Raw genomic sequence first — 26,583 nt, forward strand, 5'->3', positions numbered from 1 at the left:
ATTATAGCATTATTAAACAGTAAATCGAATACCGATTTTTAAATCTGAGGGGAAGACTTAAAGTAATAAATGAAATAAGTATTCGAAAGAGAGCATCAGGAGGCCTCATGAGTGTCGTTCTTTCGGATTTATCGATTTTTTTTGTGTGTGTGTCATTTCTTTTACATTTTTTCTTTCGGAAAAGTTTTTACGACGTTCTTTGTCCTCAGTTTTTTAAAATTAACTTAAAATACCGTACAATTACATTCAAGACTATTTAACAAGACCCAATGATATGGTGCATAGCTTTCTTCGTGCTGTCAATTTCAGGTGCTATTGATTATATCATATTTTTCTTTATTATCAAGTTAAAAAAAAATTCAGTTTTTTTACCAGAAGCTAAATCTAAATAAAATATAGCCCACATAATCAAGTTAGCCGTCAAAGAGAACTTAATCATTAATGCTTTTATTATTATAAAACAGTTTAATTAATAAAATTTCACTTACGTTTCATTCGTTTTTTTTCTTAGCGATAATTTATCAGTAAAATAATATTTGAAAAATAATTATTTAAATTTCTATAGTAAATAAAATGTTGTATCTCTTAAAAAATTACATTTGGTGCCCTAAAAAAACTCGCAGCTGCAACCCATACAAAAACAATAGGTTAAGAATCGCAATGTTTCTGACGCAGAATCCGGGCTCTGAAACGCGGCTACCGACAGATCGGCAAACACTTAGCATTGTGTCTTTAAAAATAAAAGTGTTCAACAAACTTGTGGTTTTAAAAGAGGCAAAAAAAGGACGGGATCAAGTGTAAATAAGCTCTTTCAGCCGTTCAATTGCCAACTCGGGTGGTCTTCAGCATGTAAAGAGTGGGCTCGGAATCCGAAATGAGGCGATGTATGAGGCTTCCCGATCGATTGCCGACGAAGCCATAGGTATCTCCACCCACTGCCTTCTGATTATCTCATTGTTTTATTCGCTTCATCTGGTAGGCTACTTCGGCTGCCGGTCACGTCCGTCTCGCTACGCTACCATGAAAATAATGTGTACTCAGAAATGCGCTGCTAATGGATATCCAGCAATAAAAACCTTCGATAAATGATATTTCTGTGATTTTTATGGCTACTCAACAATTAAGATATTGTTTCCTGTTACATTGCGCATTGCTTCTACCCTCAATAACTTACTTTTGGTCGGTGATGCAGAATGATCTTTTGATATCAATAAAAATGATCCATTTTCAATTGGAAAATCAATGCGTCTAAAACTCTGTTAATAAACAAGCAAAATTAAATTTCTTAATAAATAAAAAAAAAGTTGTATATCAGAAGCTAATCATTAAAAAACAAATGGAAATGGATCATCATTTGCATGATATGTTTTTACTATCATTTTTGGGATTTATAACTTTTAACCCCTTTATTATAGTACCCAGGCTCTACGCGTCCATGAATTATGACATTTTGAAATTTTTATACTACTATTAAGTTATTATAGTACGACTATAATTTCATACAAAAATAAAAAAAGAAGTTCAGAAACATCTCAAGTGCCTTTCGGACTTTTATTTGAATCAATGCAACAAACGTATTCTCAAAATGGAAGACGTTTTCTCTTTAGATAGCAAAGAAAATAACATAGTTGAGAAATAAAAAAAATATATATTTAAATGAAAATTTTAATTATTGAAATTGCATTTCTATAGAAATGGAATCTTAATATTGAAGATTGGAAAAATTAAGTATTTTTTTTTTACATACTTTAAAAAAATCTTAAAATTATATTCTCTCAAATTGCTATTAAAGGCTCGTCTTCATTTTTTACATTAGAAATATTCTGTCCCATCTGTAAGTAAGGAACTGATATAAATACGTTAATATGACTTCTTTTTTTTAATATGCCGTTTTTCTCAAATGAGCAATTTCATAAAACGCTCTTCGATTTCTAGATTAGCATCCCATTTCAAAGCTATATCATAGTCTATTGGAACAAAATAAATAAAAGGAAGAAAGTGAGAGTGTGAATTGAAAACATAAATGTTTTTCTATAAAAACCAACATTCAGTAGTTTCTTGTAAAGAGCCTCTGAGTGCACGCATTTTATGAGCAATGTTTAGTGGGTTTTGATAGACCTCTAGCTCTTTCTGAATGCGTTTTTACGAGGAGTGCAAACGTGAAAGAACTCGATTCCACTCCTCGATAGGAAGGTGTCAATACGATAGGAGGCGCAAAGTTGGGGGTCGGGCGGGTGCAGACCAGCTGCTGCCGCGGCAAATTAAGACGCTTTATCGGCGTGCGTGCAAGCATCGTGTGCACGCAGTCGCGCGACTATTCGTGGGGACCACCTGCAGCAGCTTCCCCAACAACAACCTTTCTTTGCCTGTCTGCACACGGGGAAATCCCAAAACAGCGGGAGTTTTTTATAACCCCCATCCCCCCTCTTCATCTTGCTCCTTGGAACAGATATGAAATCTGTTGCAAAGATGGAGAGAGAGAAAAAAAAGTTCAGGCATTGAATTTAAAGTCCTGACAAACGCTTATTATAATGATATCTGTTAATTATCAATATGTTTGCTCATCATACAATAATAATAGTCCAAAAGTTCCGCAAAAATAATCTTTTATTTAAATCATGAAGTATTTGTAGCTTAATATTTTAATTCTAAGCGCAGTAATTCTTAAACACCTGGTATCAAAAACTTCCTTTGGAATGGAGTGTATCAAAAATTTTTTACAATAGTAAAATTTTCCCCTCCCTCTGCCAATCTGAAATTTTTAGTTTTTTTAATAATATGTTTAGAAAAAACGGAAAGCTTTTATGAATTAGAGAGTAATGGCAACATGCACTTAGCAAACAAGCATTTAGACTTTTTATTACATTTTTTATTCTATATCGCAGCCCATTTTCTCTCTGATGAATTTGCTGATATCATTCAAAGCAAATCTGAGTCCATTGCTAGAAAATCTGAATATAGAAAATTTTTATTCGTATCATAGAAAAACAAAAGTATTCTTTAGAAAAAAGATTTTGTTTCAAGACAGCATTTTTTATGAATGAAATCAAAATATTGAAAGTCATTGTTTAAAATGAAGGAGTTGATAGGAAGGAGAATAAATCGCTAAATTTCTTGAGAACCATCTTGAAATAGTATTTTCTCCTCTTTTCTTTAGTTTTCAAGTTTTAAGGATGTGTTGTTGGGATAAAAACTCTCTTTTACTATATTCAAATAAACACATCAAGGAGTTTTCCCATACTTGGATTTCATTATTCGCATTTTTGAATTATAGAATAAATTCTGAGAATTTTAAGATTCCGGTACGACGAAATCTTTATTTATAATATTCAAATTTTCTTTTCCTATGACAAAGAGTCCATTTTTGAGATCGGTCCAGATTGGGTGGAATCATTTCAGCTCTGGCATAAGCGACAAAACCTGTTACTTATCAAGAAGTGTTTTATATTGTTTGATCATCGCTAATTAGAACGTCGTATGGCATTACCAGTTCTTGTCAATGAAATCTTTTAATATTCCGTGAATTGTAGTGGGAGAAGTGTCACTTTTCATCTATAAAAGTACCTGATATACAGGGAAAATAGAATACTTCATTTGGAAAAAAAATGATAAAAGATGGGGAACAAAATGAAGACGATAAAAGAAAAGCAACCGCCCTTCTCCAAGGGCGAACCTCACAAAACCGGAAGTGACTCACCGTCAAAACCGTACTCATCTGTACACTATTCATGAACTTCGCACTGTCAATATGAGCGAGCGTAGTAGTAATACGAGTACATATTTTTGTTTTTGTTTTTTTATTAAACCTGGACTTGCTCTCCTTTTTCTCCACGCCACGTCTGTGACTTTGCGAAAATGAACAAAAAAGAGATAACGAGTTCTCGAAGGTAGAGAACACGGCTCTTTACAGCCATGCCTACTTGTGTAAAGGGCGCAGATGAGGTGGCGCGTGAGGAAAAAGGTTTCGTAAACAGAACACGCAAAGGGGGTGGTGTAGAAAGGCTGGGGAGAGGGGCCGTCACGCGATGTGAGTATTATTATCCGTGGCGTATGTCACGGCAGCCCGCCTCCCGTCTCTAATCGCACCCGACTTACGACTGCCTTTTATGTTACATCCCCATAGAGAACGCTGTACCCCCCCCCCCCCAGTTTCAAGGGTTTTGATATGTAGCGGAATGCTTCCACCATTGGTATCCAATTAGATGGAGAAAAAAGGATGTAGTTGTTCCTAACTTCACAGGTCATTTCGGCTTCCTGCGGTAGTGTCTCTTCCCTCGACACCTGGTAATGATCTCGTAATTGGGATATGATCATGCTAAGAGCTCAATGAAGTAATGATCTGCGCAACATATGTCGCACGGATCGTTTTACAAAATGTCGGCACACTTTTATGGAGATGCGGCATCTTGGATTAATGAGTTGGGCATTTATATGGAATATAAAAGAGATGGTTTCTGCATCATTGGCATTATATTCAGTTATTTCATTTATAATAATTTATTGCTTTTTTCGATGATTAATTTTTTAAATCTTGTCTAATTTTTAAAAAAAAATTTAGTAGCATTCCATTTGGAACTATATGAACTCTATGCTTTGAATATGAGATTTTAATATGATAGTTTTGTCGGTACCCCATTCTCTAGACCTTTCGCAAGACACAAACTTGAGAAAGGTGCATTAATCATTAATACGAACAAAATGCATTTTTAATTGAAATAAAGGATTTAGCGGTAATATAGTATTCAAATAATAAATTTTCTTTATTGCGTAATAGAAAAATTTTTCTTTTGTTAGTAATAATACTAAAAGAAGAACTAGACGGCGAGTAATTCCTTTTATTATTCTTATCATTATATAATTAATGTATCATGAAAATTGAAAATTTTAGAACTGTTATTACATATTTCTTGAAAAATAACTTTCTAGCTGATTCGCTTTTTCTTTGCGATTTTAGCAAATTGAATATATTAGCAGAACTTATACTTTAACTAATAAAAATAAATCGTAAACACAAAAAAAGAAACAACGTTATTTCAAAAACATCTGAAGCGATTCTCGAACAGCTCCAAAGTTTAAAATTATTGAAACATATCACATCTCCCAAATATGCCTATTAATTGCAAGATACAGGTTTGTTTCCTTGTTTTCTTATATTAATTGCGAAGGTATAACTAATGCAGAATAAAACATGTAAATTATTCCAAGGACGTCTACTATTACTGAAATTCAGAGCTCAGGAAAATAAACAGATATAAAAACTTATTGAAATTACTTTTAAGTGAATATCCCGACATAAAGGTTCTCCCTGTGCCAAATACAACCAAGTATCTATTTAACGAAGACACATTGATTAATTTTAAAATTTCATAATAAAAAAAATCTTAAAGCATGAATTTATAAAAGAATTTTTTAATATGAGAGGAAAAATAAACAAACACGGAAATGTAGCTATCTATTTTATAGACATTAATTCATATCCTAAACAATAAAAAAGTTGGCAGTTCTGCTCTATATACAGGTATATTTTGAAGATCATGTTTTTTTTCCATAAATATGTTCACACTTTTATAACACTAAATGACATTATCTGTAAAATTTTCTTGAAAACTGTAATCTCCTGAATATTGTATCAAATGATGTTAATATTTTTTAACAAGCTCTTTATTACATTTCTTAACATGTCATGCTTCGTGGAACACACAGCAGTCATAATGTCTTCATCAGCGAGCAGAAAAATAGACGAATTTTACTTATTTCATAGATCCCTGCTTTTCGAATATTACTATTTTTTTTATATATATGACAGCCGGTTTGACTGATTTTGTTAAATCTTCACGAAATAATAATAATAATCGCCAAATGTTGCGAAAAAAAAAGACAAAAATTTTTGTTGCATAGAAATTTTCTTTCGTAATTTGGAGATTAAATAACATACAAACGTCGTTCGAAATTCTTAAAAATTTTCTTTAAATATTTCGATATTAAATTTTAAGTAAATTTCCAAAGTTTATGCGTTATTTCCTTCCTTATTTTAATCATTTCTTAAATAATAGAATAAAATAAAAGTGCATGCGTAAGCAGAATAATACAGGAAGCTTACAAAGTAACAGCACTTGATTTAAATTAGCATAGAACGATAAAGGGAGCGAGAATACCAAAACGTAGTCGCGAGCACGATCGGTGCGCCATCAGAACTGCGTGCTGTTGGCCTTGATACGCTAACAAACTTCAAAAGCGCCCGCTTCGTGTTAACAGGCGCAGGTCACAGCTCGATTCAACCTTTGGCAAAATAAGGATCGTGATTTTATTATTACTTTTTTTTTTATCCTCTCCCACAATCTAGTTTTTGAAAATAGGAAGAAGGGAAAAATTACATGTTCAGCTTGTTACTGACTTTGGAAGAAAAAATAAAGGAAACCATACGTTGTATTAAATTCGAACAGATTCAGTAACATAAAAATATTAAAAGAGAGTTAAAGTTATTGTTTTTACTATACTACTATACGTTTCAATTCTAATATTTTATTTTTTCTTAAAAATATTTAGCTAATTTTACAGGGAAGGGAGAATAAGCTTGTATAGAATCTCCTTTAGTTAGTCTTCTTCAAGAATTCTATTTACAAAATATTGGTTCTCCGTAAATCTCAACCCGGAATATATTTATGCACTAAGCTTTCGTAATTTTTTACAAAATCTTTTGCCTAGTGCAGAGGTTTTCAAAATTCTTAAATTTTGTACCACATAAATAAGAATTGAAAATCTATGTTCCAGTGAAAACGTTTTCCGTTTAAAAATCAACACATTCTAAATCGAATGCTTGTAAAGAAAGAGTAAATTATTAATATTCAATTATATTCATGAGTTTTTGCATTATAATAAAGTATAAAAATGCTGTATATTGTAACAAATAATGGATAACATACATGCATAATAACAAATGTTATAAGATTTATTTTAAACGATTATTAGTGAGACGAATGAATCTTTTTCATTGAAATAAATTCAATATATTGGGCTGTTCCGGCTTATGTTTCATCAGTTTGAAACTTAAATCTGGCTCACTTTGCAACCGTGTCCTATATTTATTTTTAATTAAAAATATAGCTACAAAATTGCTCTACCAAAAATAATGTAATGTTTCATTACACATACCGCAGTTTGCAAAACTCTGATCTAGTCTTATTTTGTAACTTGTATAAATTCTGATCTATTAACTTATAAATCTGAATAGACAGGAAACTTCATAATCTGAGCTAAAACTTACAATCATATTTTCATTTTAAAGTTTGATTTCTTTTTAACTATAATGCTGCTTATGTTTCTTTTTTTTTTTTTTTTTTTCCGCTTCTGTGTGTTCATTGCTGAAAATGGAAAGTGAAGAGCGGAACCATCTGTGCTTTTCTGGCCCTGAGCGTTGAGAAGCGTGTCCAATAGGTAGATGGAGGGCATAGCGAGGGGCGGTTCCGCTCCGATTGGATTTGTGTAAACAACTCTTTTCCTTCTCATGTCGACCGTCGCTTGACCTTCCGTGTATACGGATTCGATGAACCCGACTTCTGGTCATTTGAATGCCGACCAACTAGTAGCTCTCCCTTGCAGCTAACTGGGTCTCTTTCTTTTATCTAATATAAAATTAATTTTTTGTGTTGGCACCTGATGTAATGACGAAAATTACTGGCGGCAAGAATTATTCCTTCCATAACTTTTATGGGACTTATTTTACTCTTTCATGTAACGATTTTTCAGTAAATGAGGGTCGTTGATCTCATTAACAAGATTTCATTTTCATAAGCAAAATGCAGAATGTTCCAGAGTTGTTTCTGTAAAAAATGTTTTATGAGATGATCTTGAATTTAAAGCAATTCTTAAAAGCTATGCAGCTAATCAGTATTTGGTCTCAAGTAATTAAACGTTCTTAAACACGACTAAATATTCTTTTTTATTTAATTTTTTTAAATATTGCTCGTGAATTAATTCCGTAAGGGGTTTTAGTATTAAATCCATAAATGAAGAAGATAATAAAAGCATGCGTTAAAACATCATTAAGGCATGTAGTCGTGGTTGCATGTATAAAGGATTTCACTTTCGTGAGTGCCACGAGTTCGCCAATCCCAGTGCTAATAAAACTAGTACACATGGGATTTTGACACGACTTTAACGCCTTCACGTATATGTGTAATTTTTAACTGTGTGTTTCCAACTCAGGTGTCATCTGATCCACATTCAAAATGTCAAATCTTTATCGACTCAAAAATCAAGTATCTGTAGAATGGAGCGAATAATAAAATTAAAATAGAAGATTAAGAAAGAAAATAATGAACAACAGACAATAAAGCCCTAAAGTAACGTTTTTCATCATTCAATTATAAGAATTTTTTAAAGCTAAACTTCATTAATAGTTGCGTGTATCCTTTTTTTTATCGAAATTTTAATAATTTTTACTTAATTTAAATATAAATTTTAATAATTCAAATAAAATTATCCAAATATTGTGTTCTGTGTATGTTTTAAGTCCATGTTGACTTCAAACATTTTTAAGGATGAGATTATAAGGATTTCTTAAGGATGGCATGTTTGATATTTTAAAACTAAATTAGTTTCTTCAAACTAATTTTGAACTAAATTTGATTGATTTTATTTGATTTATAATCTATTTCTGTGACAAGAAGCACTAATTTCGCTAAAGCAAGAAAAATGAGCTTCTCAAAATTTCTATTATTAAGAAATTTTATTTTAAATACTAAATAATAATAAAATTTTGCGAATCAGTTTCGTAAGAATTATTTTTGAAAATATATACTAAGTTTGCTAAATTACCATAATATCTGTATAATTTACATAATATTTAAATACATCATTACAAATTTTTTTTCCTCCACATCCATCATTACATTATTACTTTTTTCCCGATCTCGCATCCCGCCAATTCCTTTTCATAAATCTTTACATACAAATAATTCATTTTTATTCCACCTGTGATGTGGTAAAGGAAGAATTATATATCTCTAGGTTAAATAAATATGATTTGTACAATGGTGGAATCTGCTGCCGTGCGCATTGGCCACACTGTCTGGAAGACGTTTCCTTTTTCTGTTGTTCCGGTGCAGCTGTGCCGCAGATGGTAACAGTGCCCCATCCCCCCTCTTTCTTTTCACTTCATCTCGTAATGAATATGAGTCTATAGGCAGTTCATCCGCTCTGCTGATTCCGGGGCGATATTAATTGGCCACCTTCCTTTATTGCACTTCTAATAGTTCATTAAGGGGTTTACACTATTAATGAGCAATTCCGATGAAAAGATATTCATGAGGATCCATTATTCGAGAGGGGAGGTGTGTGTGTGTTTTTCCGCGCGGTCGGCCACCGCAAGTGTGTGGGGAAATTTTGCGTGATTGACTTGTTGCAGCGGATCACGCATTAAAAAAAGAACGACCGGCTGTCAATCTAATATTATTATCTGTGCTTATATGTCATTTCCTTGAACGGAAAGAATAAGGGAGCGATATACCGTAAAATATTTAATAGCTTGTGATGATAATTTAGTTGTAAATAATAATAGGATTTTTTCAATAAAAAAAATGGTATTTACAATTCGCTAAATGTCTAATTTCTCAATAATATATAAAATGTAAAGTATGTTTGTATGTTTATAAGGAATATTTGAAGATCAATGTATTGCACAAGAATAACGTTGAACATTACGTTCTTCAATGAATTGCAGTTGGATAACACAAGTAGTAAAGGTGAATACTTCAACTAGCATAACAATTTTTTACGTCAAATTTACTATGTAATAGTTGGAAAGTTAAAAAATTTTAAAACGACTTACCCGATCCTATTTGGAAATTTATGTAGCAATTTTTTTTTTTCCATGCCTTATTTTTAAGCAACTGCACACTGTAAAAAAATAAAAATAAATCTTATTGGAAACAGAATAAAATAGTAATAGTAAGTATCATTTCAATTGTAAGTTATTCATTACACTTAATATTTCCCTTTTCTTTTACTTATTCATATTTCGACTATCATCTGAAAAGAACTATACATCGTGATTTAAGAAAAATACCAAAGAGTTTCTTATTCGCATTAAATTTATTAAATTATGCTAAAAGCATTTTAATTGCAATTATTGTTCTTTCCTCATCACTGTCTGCTCTAGAAAAACGTAAGAGAATGGAAGACTTCCTGCAGTTAGATCTTCCAATTGAGGCTTCGATGGAGCGGAACATGCACACACACTGTGTGCAAGGCTCTCGCTTCACCTAAATCCGTCGCTGTATTTTACAAAATCGAGACCGGGAGCCTTGACCGATCTTCTGGTAGGAGAGGAAAACGTCACTCAAATAGAATGGATTCACGAATTGCAAAAGGAAATTTACGGGGAACAAAGATAATTTTCGGCATAATTTTTTTCTACTGTTGCATCAGCTTTATTTTATTTATTTATAGCTTCATTTTTAGTTTGCATACCTACTTACAAATCTATCAGTATTTTATAATAATGTATATATATGTACATGATAATTTCAGTTGATTTCCCTCTTTTATTATTATAATGATACAATTAGACAGAAATTTTCATCTTGGCGACGATTTTTAAGTTTGACAACGCATTCAAAGCGAGTTTTATTTTATTTTATTTATTCTTATATAAAAGAGAAACTACAGAAAATTGCCGATAATTCTATGAGACACGTGATTTCATTTTTTTTTATATCCAGATTGGTGTCAGACAGCTGAAGTTACAGTAATTAGATTTTGAAAAGCGTGGGAAAGGCCAACAGCCTACGATATTCAGAAATTAATGCAAAAATGTTTTTATCTTTAAATTATGGTAATCTTTAAAATCGTAGAAATTTTGAAAATTTTTTAAGTATGCTAGAAAATAAACTTTAAAACTTCTGAAATTGTGTATAAGCTGTACAAAATAAATTACTCAACTCCATTATTTGCTTTAATTAATGAATTTTAAAATGGAAACTATTTAAAATGACGGGATACTTGCTATAACTTTATGAGGTATTAGATTTTTACACTCTGAAAAATCAAAAATCAATAAGGTTAATAGAAGATTGTTTATATAAGAATCTTTATGCCATTTTTGATGTAAAAGATTGAAAATGGAAATATAATTCTAAATAGTTTCATATTAAATATAAATGTGCTTTAATTTTTTTAACCTGAACATATGCACTTTCTTGTGCTCATTCTTGTATAAAAACCAATTCTTATCCATTCAATTCATCTTTTATCATATTTCTGTTGATATTCCTTTGTAATCCTTTTTATCATTTACAAAAGAAAATTTCTTTTATGGAAACAATAAGTAAACAGGAGGAAACGGTTTTAATGAAATAACTACCAGCAAATGGCTCCAAGGGTTATTTTTTGATGTCCGTTTTTGAAGGGAAAAAAATCTAATGAATTTTCATATTAAATTTTTTAATAAGTGTTATTTTATTCTTTCACAACTTTCATGATGTTATCCATTTCGATTATCAAGAATTTCTTAAGAAAATGCGTGGGAAACGGACCAACGTAAACATGCTAACAAAATTATCGTTAAAAAAATTCTTCTTGTGAGATTTTTTAAGAAAATAGAAATGTCGAAAGAATTTCTAGTTTGAAAGATAAATAATGGATAAAATCACCTTGTTTTAAAATCATCAAGGAAGTTGTATCGCTGTCAACATGATTTGATTGTTAGAGATGGCAGTGACATCTTATTTCGGTAAAACTCCGTTTTAAATGGAGTTATCCGCAACATCGCCGCAAAGTGATTTTTTTTATGTGTTCTTTTTCTTTTCTTTCTTTTTTTGCCCCGTACTTGTTGAGAAAGATCGGTGTTGTGACTACAGTGTCAAAGTGGGCACAATGGACTGGGTAATAAAGCCGGCCCTGCTCTCCCGTTGACCAATGTTTCCCTCTCACCTTATTTCACGGCCGTTGACGGAAGGTCGGAGAAAAATGAGTTTTCTTTTAAATAGTTGACAGACGGATGGGTAATCGGTTCTCTCTCAACCGCCCCTCTATTGGCGCTTTTTACCCGCAGGGGAAAGGGAGCAAATAGATAGTCTCGTTCGTCATCGGGTACCACTTTGTGCGTATGTCTGTATCTGTGCGTACGGGTGGAATGTCGGCACATTCCTTCTCGTTCCGTAGGTGGCCCTCATTTTTCGTTATTTTTATTTGTGGCCTACCTGCCCGAAAAGAATTTCGACTGGCTTGCCACAGCTGGCGACCTTCTCGCTCTCTTTGGAAAGTCCGCTGCCGCTGACAGTGCTTTGTCTCATCGTCGGATGGACTTTTCACGCGTTCACTCAATAAAAGGGGTTTCACAATCGGCTATTGGACAAGACTTTCCAGCAGCAACTGCGCATCAATTTTAACTAGAAAACGATTTTTTTTTTTTGTTGACAAAATATGTTTTTAAGAAATCAGTTTCGTTTTTGCGTTATTTTGTGATATTAATTTAATGGTTTTTAAATAATGATTTATTTATTGCAACTAAAGTACCTTAACTTTTATAATTTTGATTTTACCCCCTAGAAATGAAGCACTGAAGTTAAGCAGAGGATTTATTACATGTGTGTTTGTGTGTTACACTTTTTTTCCCCCTACACACTTATAAACAAACAGATAACACATAAAAAACATATTAGCATAATTTTTTTTTCTTTGAACATAAAATTTCAAATATTTCCTGCCTCTTTAAAATTTTTGTTAGTACTTATTTTCTTTAATTGGAAACGGTTAAGTGAACTTTAAAAAAAATCAGCTTAAGAGAAGAGAATATTGAGAAATCATATATTAATGATTTGTAAACATTTTTATACCAAGACTTACAAAAATCTTATGAACAAGTTGCAAAAATTAAACATCTTGAAAATTTAATCTGATATTTATAAAACTGTAATGTAACAAAAATTTGAAGAAAATGCAATTAATGCATGATTTTGCTTACAAAGCATTAAACTTAAAGAGACATGCAAAATATATGAAATACCTAATTTAAATTTCAAAAATAAAAATGCATCATAGCATCTTTTTGTTTGTTTATCTTTATTTATTTGCATTACTTTTTTAAAAAAACATTAATCTAATTTCTCCTTTCACTTTTAACTTTTTTTTTTTTTTTTTGCTATAAAAAAGAAGTATTTTACTCGTTAAATCCATGAAAATATTATTTTGGACAATTTAAGATAAAGCATCTGAAATGAACATGTATATTATAAAAATAAATACCAAATCCTTTCTGATTTTTCTTCATTCGAAAATTTCCCTTTCTTTGCAAAAGTTAAAGCTCTTGATATAAAAGAATATATCTCATTCATAACATGAGTATCATAATTTTTATTAAAAAAATGCGTACGTGTGAGATAGAGTAGATTTTAACTATTTGCCTACGTCAAGGCTCAGAATCTGTAAAATAAATGACTTAAAAAAAAAAAACTTCAATTTGCAAAAACGATCGAATTTTGGGCATTTAATTTCATTACATAATCAAAAATTTAAGATTTCTTCCGAAATATTTTATGTACTAAATTTTTATTTCGTTTAAGCAAGATACGTGGATATCGACACATTAGAAAAAGCTTTATCTTTAAACAATCTTATCTACAATAATATTGTCTGAGCGATATTTAAACCTCTAATTTATGCAGTCGTCCCAAAAATATGCAATTAGAAATGTGTCCAGATTTGTTAGATCTCGTTGGTGCAGACTACATAGCTGTCACCGTTTTATATTCATACCACTCTTCAAATTTTATCAAAACTTCCGAAAAGGGATAAAAAAAAATAATCTATGGAGCTTTTCATTTCGGAAGCCTTCCGAAAAAGCGATCATCCTTTAAAAGCAACAGCACAAATAGCTCAGGAGCACAATAGTCGTGGAAGAAAGAGTGGCTACATGGTGGCCTGGTAAGAAAATCGACAGGCGGTAGGAATCTGACATCTTCGCAAACACAGTTCCATCTGTCATACTCCCTGCGGTTGCCTCCATTAAGGACCTTATGGTGAGCCGCCGGCTTACCCTAGGGGTCCATCTGACGTCTCTATTGGAGAGGCGGTCACCTCAATACTTCATGTCCCTTTGTTAACCCCTGAGGACACCAAGAATTGACCCCTGGACTAACAAATGCGCAATAAAGACGCCGCCTCCAATAGCACGGTGATTGTCGAAAAGATATGTTTTGAAGTCCGAAGAAAATTTACGACCTTAAATAAACTCGATAGAGGGGACACGGTAATAATGGTTGAATGCCGCACCATTTGAATGGCTGTTGGAATTTGTGAAAGTTAACGGCTAGGTGACAAACGAATGCTGCTGAGTTCGAGAAAGATAACGTCTGTTCTTTTTTCTCTTTTGGCTGTCATCTGAAAAGAATACACCAGTCCTGACCAAAGAATTTTTAAAAATTGGTTCTTATCTTCGAGAAAGAACATTATCTCTCACTATTTATACGAAATATCATCAAATCCGCCTATCTTAATATGAACAATTTTCAAAAGAGTTGGCAATTTGATATGCTATTCAAATAACGCTTCATCATTATATAAATATTTAATAGTTCTTACAATTTTGTTTGGAATAAAAACAATTTTAGCTTTTTTATAATGTAATTAAATTGGTAATATATTAAAATGCTTATTCCATGTTCAAAATTCTAACGAAAAAATAAAATCGAATGATTTCAAAAGCTTATTTTAGAAGTAGTAATGAAATTCTAAAAATACTTTAAGATTCTTTTGTGCTTGAATCAAGAACATTCTCCCGAAATAAGTGTGGAAAAAATTATACTGAAATAAAAGATTTAAGTCTTGATTTTTTTTATATATCGGTAGGTTAATTGTTAACTTTTATGTATTCATGTGCTCGAAATTTACAAAAGAAAAAATATAAATATTTTACTGGTCTTGGTGCATTTTACTCTTTGTCTTGTTAACAGATTTCCGGAAATTTTTTTAAAGACAGTGTTAGTTCAAACAATATTAGTGAATAAGCTGTAGTAATAGAAGTGGGAAAGAACCACGCCGGAAGCATGGGCACCTTTTTCCGGCACGGGTGTTCAAGTGCGGTAACAGTGCAGTTTCTGTACATGTGTCTCGGTTTCTTCTCAATTGAAGAATTTTTGGACAAAAAAATTAGATCTTTCGAACCTGAGCATTGCTAATTTTAATTTTTTTTTAAAGCTTGTTTTCCTAAGAAAATTATTTGTCGATTGCAAGGCGAAATTTATGATCAATCAAATACGTAACATTATAATTTCGTTATTGGAATTAGACCTTAGGAGAAAGCGTAATGAGCATTCTCTAATGCATCAAACTTATAATATTTTTCCTTTTTTCTCGACATTTATTCAAAAACAAACATTATTTTGAATCATCTGTAGCTCTTATATTATTAATAAGAGGCATTTATTATTCTCTGTTATACAAAATATTGCCACATGTAAGGGAAAAAAAAATCCTTTGTAAATTTCCTTTTAAAGAAAGGTGAGACAAGAATAAAATTTATCCATAAAGTTTTATCATTGCAATCAATTCATTGCCATTTAAGTGTGGATTAAATTATAAAAACTTTGTAACTCTTACTAATCTTAATTTAATTGAATTAATAACAACTGCCATTTTGTTTTCATATTGTTTTGTAAAATGCTCTTTCATCATTTTAAAATTAAATGAAATTATTAAACTTTTACAGCATTCCATGAGATAATTTCTCGATAGTTCTATGACTGAATGATGAATGAATAATGAGTTCTGTGAATTTTCAACTGAAAAGAATTCATTTAACTAGATTACTGTTATGTAATTCTTAGTATTTACCGAGTAGTTATATATATATATATATATATATATATATATATATATATAGATTCCTCTTTTAGTATTTAATATCTGCATATCATTTTGCTCTAACGCTTTACAAAAAAATTGCTAAAATTTGTGTATCATAAATTGCAGCTTTCGATTTTAACATATCATTTCATGAAGGTTTTTTTTTAAATTTCTTTTCAAATACGTCAATGTTTTTAATTATCGAACTTTTTCCCCCCTCACCTACCTAAAATTCTTAGCAACAGTTACTTCTATGCACATTGTGCTATTTATTCTTTTTTATTGCTTTCAAGGAATCCGGTCTCGATGCAGGTACTGCTTTTCTTCGGGGGTGGGCTGACGGGGCTAGGTGGTCCAGTTCTTTCTTTTTTCTTTCTTGCTTTTTTTTTTCCACGTCGAACTGTAAAAAGAAAGAAAAAAAAGAACCGAAGTGAGAGGCATCGCGTCTCGTTTGCGGGTTGCAAAGAAGAGAGCGGGCGCAAAAAGGCGTCGCCCTTCGGTTGTTGTCAGCTACCACGCCCCCCAAGGCCCCAGCCACGTCGGGGCTCTCTTTTTCTCCAAAGAGATCGTGCGCCCTGTAATTGTCGGACTGTGATCGCTTCATTTGGAAATCGCTGGTGGATGACCGCTTTCTTTCTTTCTTTTTTCCCCCCTTTTCTTTTCTTCTTCATCCTGAATTGCACTTTTTTTTTTGATGTGTGTGTGTTCATTATTATTTATGATTCTGGGTGGAGAAAAAAGGGGGATGACATTCGTGTGTGGGCTGCGCGGTAGTATCTGTCGATCGCTTATGTTTCTTGTTTACTTCTTTGGTTCTGGTGCGTTTGTGATAGATTTGTTCTGGTGCCGCTATATAAATACAGCCAGTGAGATATTACCATTAGAGGGAGGGGCGCGAACTCAGTGTCGGTGTTCTATCAAGAAAGGGATGCCATTGAATGCCTCAATTATTCAGCATTTTTCCCATGAAACATTCGAATTCTTTCCCCTTCCGTTTTTTTTTTTTTATCCTCTATTTTAAATTTACTATAGATTTTAAAGCATTATTCGTTGATAATGACATGGATATTGAAATTTCGGGAAAAATTTCTTTTGTTTGTGCTGTAATCTGATATATTAATAATTTCAAATTTAATATTTTTTTCGGAAAAATCATTTAATTGTCTTCTCAAACTTTTAATGCAAATCAAAAGGAGCAGCTTTCGACGTCTGAATTTTAGATTTATTTTTAAATTTTGAGTTTCAATCCAATGAAGAATATATGTTATTTTATTCTTGAACATGAGCGTTGTTTGTCTAATTACTTATCAAACTTAATTTTTCAGCGTGCTGTTCTTCAAGGTCGACACCTAAACCTCGACCAACCATTGCGACAGCGCGTCCCAACGTTACCTTCGAGACATACGCTTGCCCCGAAGCCTATGCCAAGTGGTATTGCCTCAATGGAGCTACCTGCTTCGCAATCAAGATAAGAGATTCCATCCTATATAATTGCGAGTAAGTGTGCATATTGATATCTTCCTTTTATCTTATTTGTATTATCAAACCTTGAATAAAGTACTGGCATGAAATATAATTTTTAATAGTTTTGCTTACCATTTAACCGCGGGATTTATTTTTAAAAGTTTTTCAAGTCACCCTTTATAAAGGGAAGCAATAATGTATAAATACATCGAATCAATACAAATGGTTGCATAATAAATTTTGCAAAAAAATCGTAAGAAAGCGAATAAGATATCAATTTTATTAGATAAAAAAAATTTTACACCGACCTTCTAAAATGGTTTGTATTGACGTGTATACACCACGTTGAACGCATTTAACTGGTTAATATTACTCTTTCTTTAGAATTTTACAATTCTAATTCATTGCAGATTCAAAATTTATGGCATAGATTTTAATAGATCATTTACTCTACAGTCCATTTAAACAATATTTGTATTAATTGATAAATAACAGAAGTTATACTAAAAGAAAGCGATATTTTAAAAAAAGTCACCTAAACATAAGATTTTACCACATTTATGGATATTTTCACTAAAAGGTATACTATATATATCATGTAATTTTAATATTATTTGTCGGCTATAACAACATTCGAATATTTCATTACATTGTTAAAAAAATCTTTCCTATTTTAATAGAAATTTTATAAAAAAAATTTTTTTCTTTGGAAATAACATGAATTGTATGTTTGAGAATAATAAAATCTTTAAAAAATTCTGTATCCTACAACTGAACAAAATATAATGATATTATTTTAGATTAATTTCAATTTAATGAAATAAATCACTTGTCTTCCGTTGTTACGTATTTAGAAAAAATTATTATTATTTGTAAAGGCAACTAACCACTGCTATACTATGCTTGCAAATCAATTTTCCGATACATTTTAAAGGAATGTTTTAACTTTAAAACTTATAAACGGAAGCATTTTAGTGGGACGTTTCCTTTATTAAAAAATTTAAATTTCTCAACGCTCTAATTTATTTCATTACCCCAAAGATATACACTTTTATGTAAACAAATTCATTTGTCTGTAAATTTTTCATTTAATTGACGTTAATTTTAGTTAAGAAGAGTGATACAATATAGCCGTTTATAACTGCTGCACTATAAAATATAGTGTTCAAAGGTTACCAGTTGCAAACAAGCAGCCTTCCCCTCTCCCCTATGTTTCAAAATTCAACTTGTTCTCACAGTTACTTCATGCATATCAAAATCTGCAATTCCTTAGTATCTAATCATTGAATTTATTTCCTTTCCATCAAATATAGATAAATAAAACGATTATTTTCTTTACCAATTGTTTTATTTATTTTATAAATTACAAATTTTATTTTATGTATTTTTTCCAAAATTCATTTGAATCTTTATTCACAAATTAAGCTCATTTAAAATATTATCAGATCTCAATTAAATACCTATTTATATACAATTTTACTATTTAGCTTACCAGTATTAAATTACTAGTGTTTCAATTTTGATTTTCCTTCCTTTCAGATGCGCGGATGGTTATATGGGGCAGCGTTGTGAGTTCAAAGATTTGGACGGTTCCTATCTCCGTAAGTACGCACCATTTGATGTTCTCTCAAGTGGTTGGTCGGTAAAAAGTATCTGGTTACGTTATTTATCTCTCTTGCACTCTAGTGTTATAATAATTAACAGCAATTCTGTAAATGGAATATATCAATTGATTTTCTATTTTAAAAGAAAATACTGTATTTTAAAAAAGATGTATGAAATGAATTTCCCTTTCAATAATGCTGACATATTGCCAATTTCGTCTAGAGCAAAATTTATAAAAAAAATATCAGCAAACATGAAGGTAAACTCTGTATGACGAGGTACACAAGGAAGAGAAAATTTTAGCCCACCGCAGCCGCCATTTCCATCTTCAATTTAATAATAGCAGTTATGACTAGAAGATTGAAATTGAGGTTCTCAGTGTGATGTCACAAATTTAGATTAAAAAAATAATGAAAATCAAAGAGTTGAAATCAATTTTTCAGTTCCTAACTTCTAAGCCATTGCAGCTATCAAAAACATTTAGTTCAAAAGTTGTTCGTTATAACAAGATGATAATTCTTCTAATTTGAATTCTCTTATACTCAATGATAAAAGAAAGATTAAAAAATACCCCCCCCCCAGCACTCATATATAATTTCCAACCCCTTTGAGTTGAATAGTCGGTCCATAAATTCCAACGAATTCGAGTTAGTTGATTCGAATTCAACTAATTCGAATCAACGAATTTCAATTTTTTTTTTTTCACTTTCCATACAGCATATTCCTAACTCTTTTCAAAACCGATTAAAAATACTCAAAAATTTATTTTATTCACAAGGTAAAATAATGGGCAAAGCCATGATCGATGAAGATCTGAATAAATTTTTGCTAAGACGTGTCACGAGAATAAGTAATACTGCAATAAATAGTATTCCTGTAAGATAATTCAATAATGTTAATAATTCCTAATAATGTTAAATTTTGCAGATTCTGACCAAAATAAAAATATATATATCATAAAGTACAAACATCGCCTTTAGTTCTTAATAACTGTATTTATTTTCCATGCTCTAAAAGATTAATTTTAATTTATTTAATTGCTGCCATTTCACAAGTGACGAGCATATTATTGAGCGAAACAAGTTAGTTTTTGCAAGATTTTTTTTTTATTTCATGATTCTCTGTCACTTTTAACATTAACATTCTTTTTATGCCTTCTATTTCAAAATCTATCTTTACAGAATAAAATAAAATGTTCCTTCTTTTTTATTACTATTATTTTGTTTCTTTGTAAAATATAAAGTGAATAAAAGGTTAAATAAAAAAAACGAATAATAAAAAAATTAAGTTTAAAGAAATTAGCTAATTACATAATTTAAATTTAATGATAATTTCTTGATCTTTCTTTAATCTAAAAATCAATATATTTTGCTTCCTATCTTTTTAGTGGAAAAATGCAATACACATGAATTTTATTTGATATTTATTTTCTTATCTGCTATAGTAGTTTTTATTAACTTATTAATTGTATTCGAATGCATTGGCAAGCCTTTTCGTCTCCTTGTTCTTTATTATTATTATTATTATTATTACTATCATAATTATTATTATTGCACCAATTTACAAACTGATGGTCAAATGGTCACAATTTTTCGAAAGCTGAGAAATTTTTTCTAGTATAAAATTATTTTAAATTTTTCAAATCAAAATTTTTTAATTTTCAAATTTAATAAAAAATGGTGGAAACAATCTGTTAATATCAAATTGGTATCTGAAACAGTTTTGAGAATTACTGAATATTCGCTAAATTAGTATATATATATTTTTTTTTAACTAGCATTCGACTAACAAAAAAATCGATTGCAATGTATAATAATATCGTTTGCATACAGCTATAAGTAACCAAGTTAAAAAAAAGCAAAAAACGAATTAATGTATTCAAGTTGTTTTAAGATGCCATCTCAATAACAGAAAAACTTGCACACTTCGATATATGTAACGCATATATCGTATATGTGTGCCGCATGTAGTAAATGATATATTGATAGGCGTGTTTTTCTCTGTTTCAGTTCAAATTTATTTCGAGAAACGAATGAGCCATTTCTGACCATTAGCACTAAAAGTAATTTTAAAGATATCTGTAACTTATATTTCGTCCTTTCTTTCCACAGCCAGCAGAGAGAGAGAGATTCAAAGAGCGGGAATAGCTGGTGGATTGCTAATAGTAATCTTAATCATAGCTTTATTCTATCTCATCTACTATCTAACGACGTAAGTACCTTTTCTCATCTCCATCACACAAATGCTTACAAGGAAAATATAAACTATAAATGTAAGCTGTTGTTGATAATGTTATCTAACCAGCAATGTTAATTTCTGTTAACCGTTTTCCTTCGCACAATTATTATTAATTGTTAAAGAAACTTCTACGGTATTATTTAGTATTTCTAATCGCTTTCAAATTTTTTCCCTCCGCCTTTTGATTGAGACGCTATTCTCCTTTTCATAAATGCAATGAAAAATAGTTCAATAATGTTACTTATTGTTAAAATTTTTATAATACTATTTTATTTGAAAATGTATTTATTAGTGCAAGTATTTTTTTTTTTCTCATTCAATAAAGCGTTATTTTTATTAGAAGTTGTACGATATGAAACTAATTCAGAGATTTAAAAACTTTCTTTATTCACAGCTGTTTTGTTGCTAAAAAAATAATAAATGAATGAATTCCGCGACTCCTTTGTAGCTTCTTTTATCGGTATATTTATGCCGAATAAAAAAAAGCTAATGAAGTATAAATATAAGCCAGTTATTAATTTAGCTACATATAGTTATTTGTTATACTTTGATAAAATATTTAAAATCAAATGGCTTGCGCTTTTGCCTGATCAAAAGCACGTTTTGTAAAGGTTTCACAACCTCAAAATTCATCTATACTATTTGGTTCCCAATTAGAATTGGTAACCAAAATTTAAAAACATTTTGATCTAGATTGAGAAAGCGATATAAATTACTGAATTTTAAGTATATTTTTAGTTAATAATAAGACTTCTTTGAACTTGAAAATTAATGAATGTTTGGAAATTACTGAAAATAAATATTTGGCAATAAATTTTAGTTCTAGATCATACAGATTGTCAGGTTCACCTATACTGGTAATGACAAGAAAAATGCGTATACTTTTCTTCATAATTAAACCACTATGTATGTGATGAACATTAAAAAATATTAATATTGTGTTGATACATAAATAAGAATTTGTTTAATAATGCTTTTCATATTTCAGGCGGTTGCGGAGGAGGTACGTCGCTTACTATCCGGATCCGGAACTGGGGAGGATCCAGCAACAACTAGTACAACCACATCCCCACCTCATGGTAAAATACTTATTAAACAACTCGATTTCAACCTCCTCCCACCCTGGTTGCCTTTTTTCCCCTCTTAAATCGAAATCACGAATGAAATAGGAAATATTTCTTCAACAGATGCCTTTGCTTTTTTAATGTTTGCATATGAATGGATCCCTTTTAGTTTTATTTTAATAATTTAATTTCATTATTTATAATATATACAACACTTTTAAAATAAAAGATTAAGAAAATCATTTTTATATAACTACAGAATTTTCTAAAATTAAAAAAATATATACGAAAAAGAGAAACAAATCCAGAAATGCCTAGGAAAGTTACAGAAAACTGCCAATACACTTAAATTTCTTTTTGTATAATTAAAAATTACCAATAGGATTAATATACAAGGTGTCCCAAAAATTCATTTACAAACTTTAAGGATAGATCAATAATATAAAATACAAGTAAGTTTTAAAATAAAACATGGGTTCGCAAGTGTAAAATATTTAGTAATTATAAAAATAATAAGTCAAAGAAAAGAATACATTGAATAAAGTACACGACACGGATCTATGATATATAAATTCATGACAATAAAATAACATTGTTGCATGAATAACAACATGAGAAACTAGTATTTTGAACACTCAAATTAAATGTATTTAAAGTTGATGCTACTTCCTATTGCTATCATCGTATTTGTCAAGATGCGTATAGCTTGTGATGCTTTCTTTTCCATGGAACTTGCATTGCGATTATTCATGGGTTTCTGTGCTCTTATTTATATTCCATTGAATCAGTGTTAAAATTTTATCTGCTCTATCCTTTTAGTTAATTCTTTGAAAAAAAGTTGCTTTTGAGACCTCGTGTTCTTTAATAAATATGACTTGTCTTTGTATGTTTTATCTTCCTTTTAAGTTTGTAAACAATTTTTTGGTATACTTGACCTATTTAATGTGCATGGAGCAAATTACTATTGAAATAAACGCTTCTTAAAACTTTTCAATTCAGATTTCTAGATAATATTTAATAGTTGAGAGAATCGTTTTTGATTCAGAACATTTTATTAGAATTTATCATTAATTCTGATATCTATAATCATTTATCTTTCCATAAATAAGTATTTTAACCTTCCTTCCTGCATAATATACGCTTGGAGTTGCGGAAATTTCTTTTTACTGGAAAAGGATTGTACGAAATACAGAGAATAGGAATACTTCAAATATGGTTTTCGTAATTAAAAATAATTTAAAGAAAATTCAAATCTTTTGTTTAAAACCATTACTGACAAAGCCTCCGATATGACCGAGCCTTCATATATCTTTAATTTATTTTTAAGATGTCTTCTAAATTATATAATACAGATAACGAATGTATTTAATATCGCCGCAGTACGTGAGCATTATAATTTCAGTAATTAATACAGTAAAATGTATTGTTAAATATAAGTAAATACAGTTTTTCAATTATAAAAAAATAAAATTAAAATAAGGAAAAGCTATTTTTAAAAAATTGTAAAGTAGTGTAAAAATAGTTTTTATGGGGTAATGTGTTCTGAAGAAAAACGTTATCATTCAGATTAATTTTTAATTAAAAATCTATTTTAAATTTTGAGAAATACTTTCTTTAGAAAAACCCTACTCTCCCAGAAATAACTGTTTGTCAAATGTGACTATTTAAAATTCAATGGACTGGTTTATTAAATGTTTTGAACGATTTTTGTATCATGTGTAATTTAAAATATAATTTACAGATATTATAGGATCCCATAAGCATTATCATGCTAAAAAAAATTAATGTTAATCGATATCAAGCTGAAAGAATTTATAAAAAGGTCTACAACAGTCAAAATAGGATATTTGCTCAGCCAAAACCTTATTTATGAAAAACATCTAGCATATAATATGTTTATTAGAACACTGAAAATATATAGAAAGAGTCTTATCTCTGACTAGAGATTTAACAAGTTATATAAACCCTGATTAACGATGGGTAAAAGAATTCCAACGATAGTCTGTACTCTTAATTTGAGAACCACTAACTATCTGTTTCATGCGTTGTATTCTTGTCAATTTAATTTAATTTTGGATGAGTTTGATACTTTATCATTTGACCTCGTTTTAAAATTACAGAAAGTCACTGTAGCAATATCAGAAATGACAAATTATTCTAATCAATCAATAAATTAATCTAAGAATTTCTTTACTCATAGAAATAACTAAAATTAAAGACCTTTTATGCTCATTTTTATGACTATCTGGATAGCCACAAATTTGATTAAACATCAGCTGTTTTATGCGATTTAAAATATGAGTCTTTATATCAAATTACTGTTGCAGTCATTTGCATTTGATATATTATTGATAAAAATAATGTTATTTTAAGATCAAATTTAACAACTTTTTTTTAAAAAATTTTTACAGACGCCTGAAGCGGAGATAAAAAGCAAGACTTATTCCAACGACTGGTTAAACTCCGTTTTCCGGTGGCGACAGTTCTTTGGCAAGGAGGTCCAGAGCCTGACGTCGCCGCAAAAGTGTCAAGTCGCCATCGTCAGTCAGTCACCTTACCTCGAACATTGTAACTCACAAGAGCATTACTGTCCACAAAGACAGGGACATTGTGTTTGCCCACATCAACAAGAGCTCCGTCATCCTCACAGGCGGGAACATTCCTACTCACACAGGCTAGAACAGTCTCACAGACATTGATGCAAACCTTTCTTCCTCTCAATTCTTGGACAGCACTCTTGCCAAAAGCAACAAGTTGTCTGAAATTTCTGAGCTCGTGCTTCACTGTTTAAAAGAAGCCAGGTTTTTAAAAGAAAATAACCAGGTTTTATGCGTATTTCGGAACTGATATTTTAAACGCAAATGTTAGTCCGCTAAAATATCTCATTTTTAATGGGGCAACATTTAAAAACATAATTAACAAATGCATTGAATTTTTTAAATATTAATGTATTGAAAATTACTTTAGTCTGTTTAATTTTTGTAAAAAAAAGCAACCGAATGTTTTTGGATATTTTGAATAACTAGTCAGTTTTCATAACAAAGTTTTCATTGTTTCTATTAGCATCAACCTGTTATTGCAATTGTAAATAAATCAATAATATAATGTTCAAGTATTTTGCGCAGTTAGTTTTTTTCAATAATTAAATCTGTATTTCAAATTAAATGCGTAAAAGTTCCGATTTAAATGGAAAAATGACTCTTTCGAAGCTCTTTTATGCGCTAATCTACTATTTCAGACAACTGCTTCTTTTGGAAAGCTGTGAAAGAAACCGAGATTGTGATCAGCGTCTAAGTCAAATATTAATAAGGGAAAACTAATAAAAAAAATGTGTGTTTAGAGGCGGGAAAAAAAATAATAATTTAAAAAATGAGTTCTGGTGGCTAGTCCTCGCTGCGGGCAGCACGTCCCTCCGACCAATTGTTGTTCCTTCTTCTAAGACGCAATTTCTTCCTACTGACTATTTTTTCCAATGCCTCCTCCTCGTGCGTCAACATGAACTAACTTCCGTCCAAAAGAAATGAACTCATAAACTGTCACGTACGGTAGCTATCGTACTGTGCTTTGGGAGCAAAGAAGAGTCATCATCTTTAGTGCATCACCATCCGACTTGCAGTGATGGGAGATGAAGTTTGTGGCGCCATCTATGAGAAGGAGTATATGTGACAGGGTTATAGCCAAAGTTCTACACTGCATCTGGACAGTGAATTTATATTTGTTGAACTGTGTATATTTTGTCATTGCTTTTTTTTTTTTTCCACATCGGATGTGTGAATGACTAACGCCGGTAAGTGTGAATGCGCGCGTGTGCATGTTATGTGTGAATGTGTGTCATTTTTTTTACGCCGCTGATAACGCCTTTGGAGTGACTTAAGGAAAGAAATCTTGCTTCTGTATACATTCCAATTTCTGTGTATGATAGTTTGAAGATTTTAATATAATTTATCCGTTACTTCGTAAATAATTTCCATACTTTCTGTAATGGATTATATTAAAGCACTTGCTTCTTAATGTCTGTTATGTTTCTTTATTGTACTTTCAAAGCAAATCACATATTTCTTATAAAAAAAAAAAATGGGAATATGGTGCAGTAATAAATTTGACAAATAAATAGCAGTGAATCTAAAAGAAAATATTCAGTAAAAATTGGAACAAAATAGTATTTTACTTTGAATAGTCATCAACCGATACTGATTTCTAAGATAAACCTTTAAACCTAAATCTGTATAAGCGATACTGATTTCTGTGATTAGCCTTTGAATAAATGTTTCACATACTTCTTAAATTTTCTCCTGAATATAACTTGTTGTTACAATGAGATATTATATTTCTGGTACAAAACTCAAATGCAATCATATCGCCTTACTAA

The 26,583-nt window shown here is 30.7% G+C and overlaps 1 protein-coding gene across 4 annotated transcripts in view; it reads left to right on the forward strand.

Annotated features, from left to right (window-relative positions):
• LOC129988369 (uncharacterized) overlaps nt 1–26,205 on the forward strand; it is a 158,063-nt gene extending 131,858 nt beyond the window's left edge. For 3 of the 4 annotated variants that reach the window (XM_056096581.1, XM_056096580.1, XM_056096582.1), the window contains 5 exons: nt 17,169–17,340; nt 18,847–18,908; nt 21,024–21,123; nt 22,139–22,229; nt 24,626–26,205. In XM_056096581.1, the coding sequence (XP_055952556.1) occupies nt 17,169–17,340; nt 18,847–18,908; nt 21,024–21,123; nt 22,139–22,229; nt 24,626–24,913 (713 nt within the window). In that variant the 3' untranslated portion in view covers nt 24,914–26,205. Of the gene's footprint in view, nt 1–17,168; nt 17,341–18,846; nt 18,913–21,023; nt 21,124–22,138; nt 22,230–24,625 lie in introns of all 4 variants that reach the window. The other variant, XM_056096583.1, reaches the window with a different exon arrangement.
• The last annotated feature ends 378 nt before the right edge of the window (nt 26,206–26,583 follow it).

This window comes from Argiope bruennichi, chromosome 10 (assembly GCF_947563725.1).
Source record: "Argiope bruennichi chromosome 10, qqArgBrue1.1, whole genome shotgun sequence".
NCBI lineage: Eukaryota > Metazoa > Arthropoda > Arachnida > Araneae > Araneidae > Argiope > Argiope bruennichi.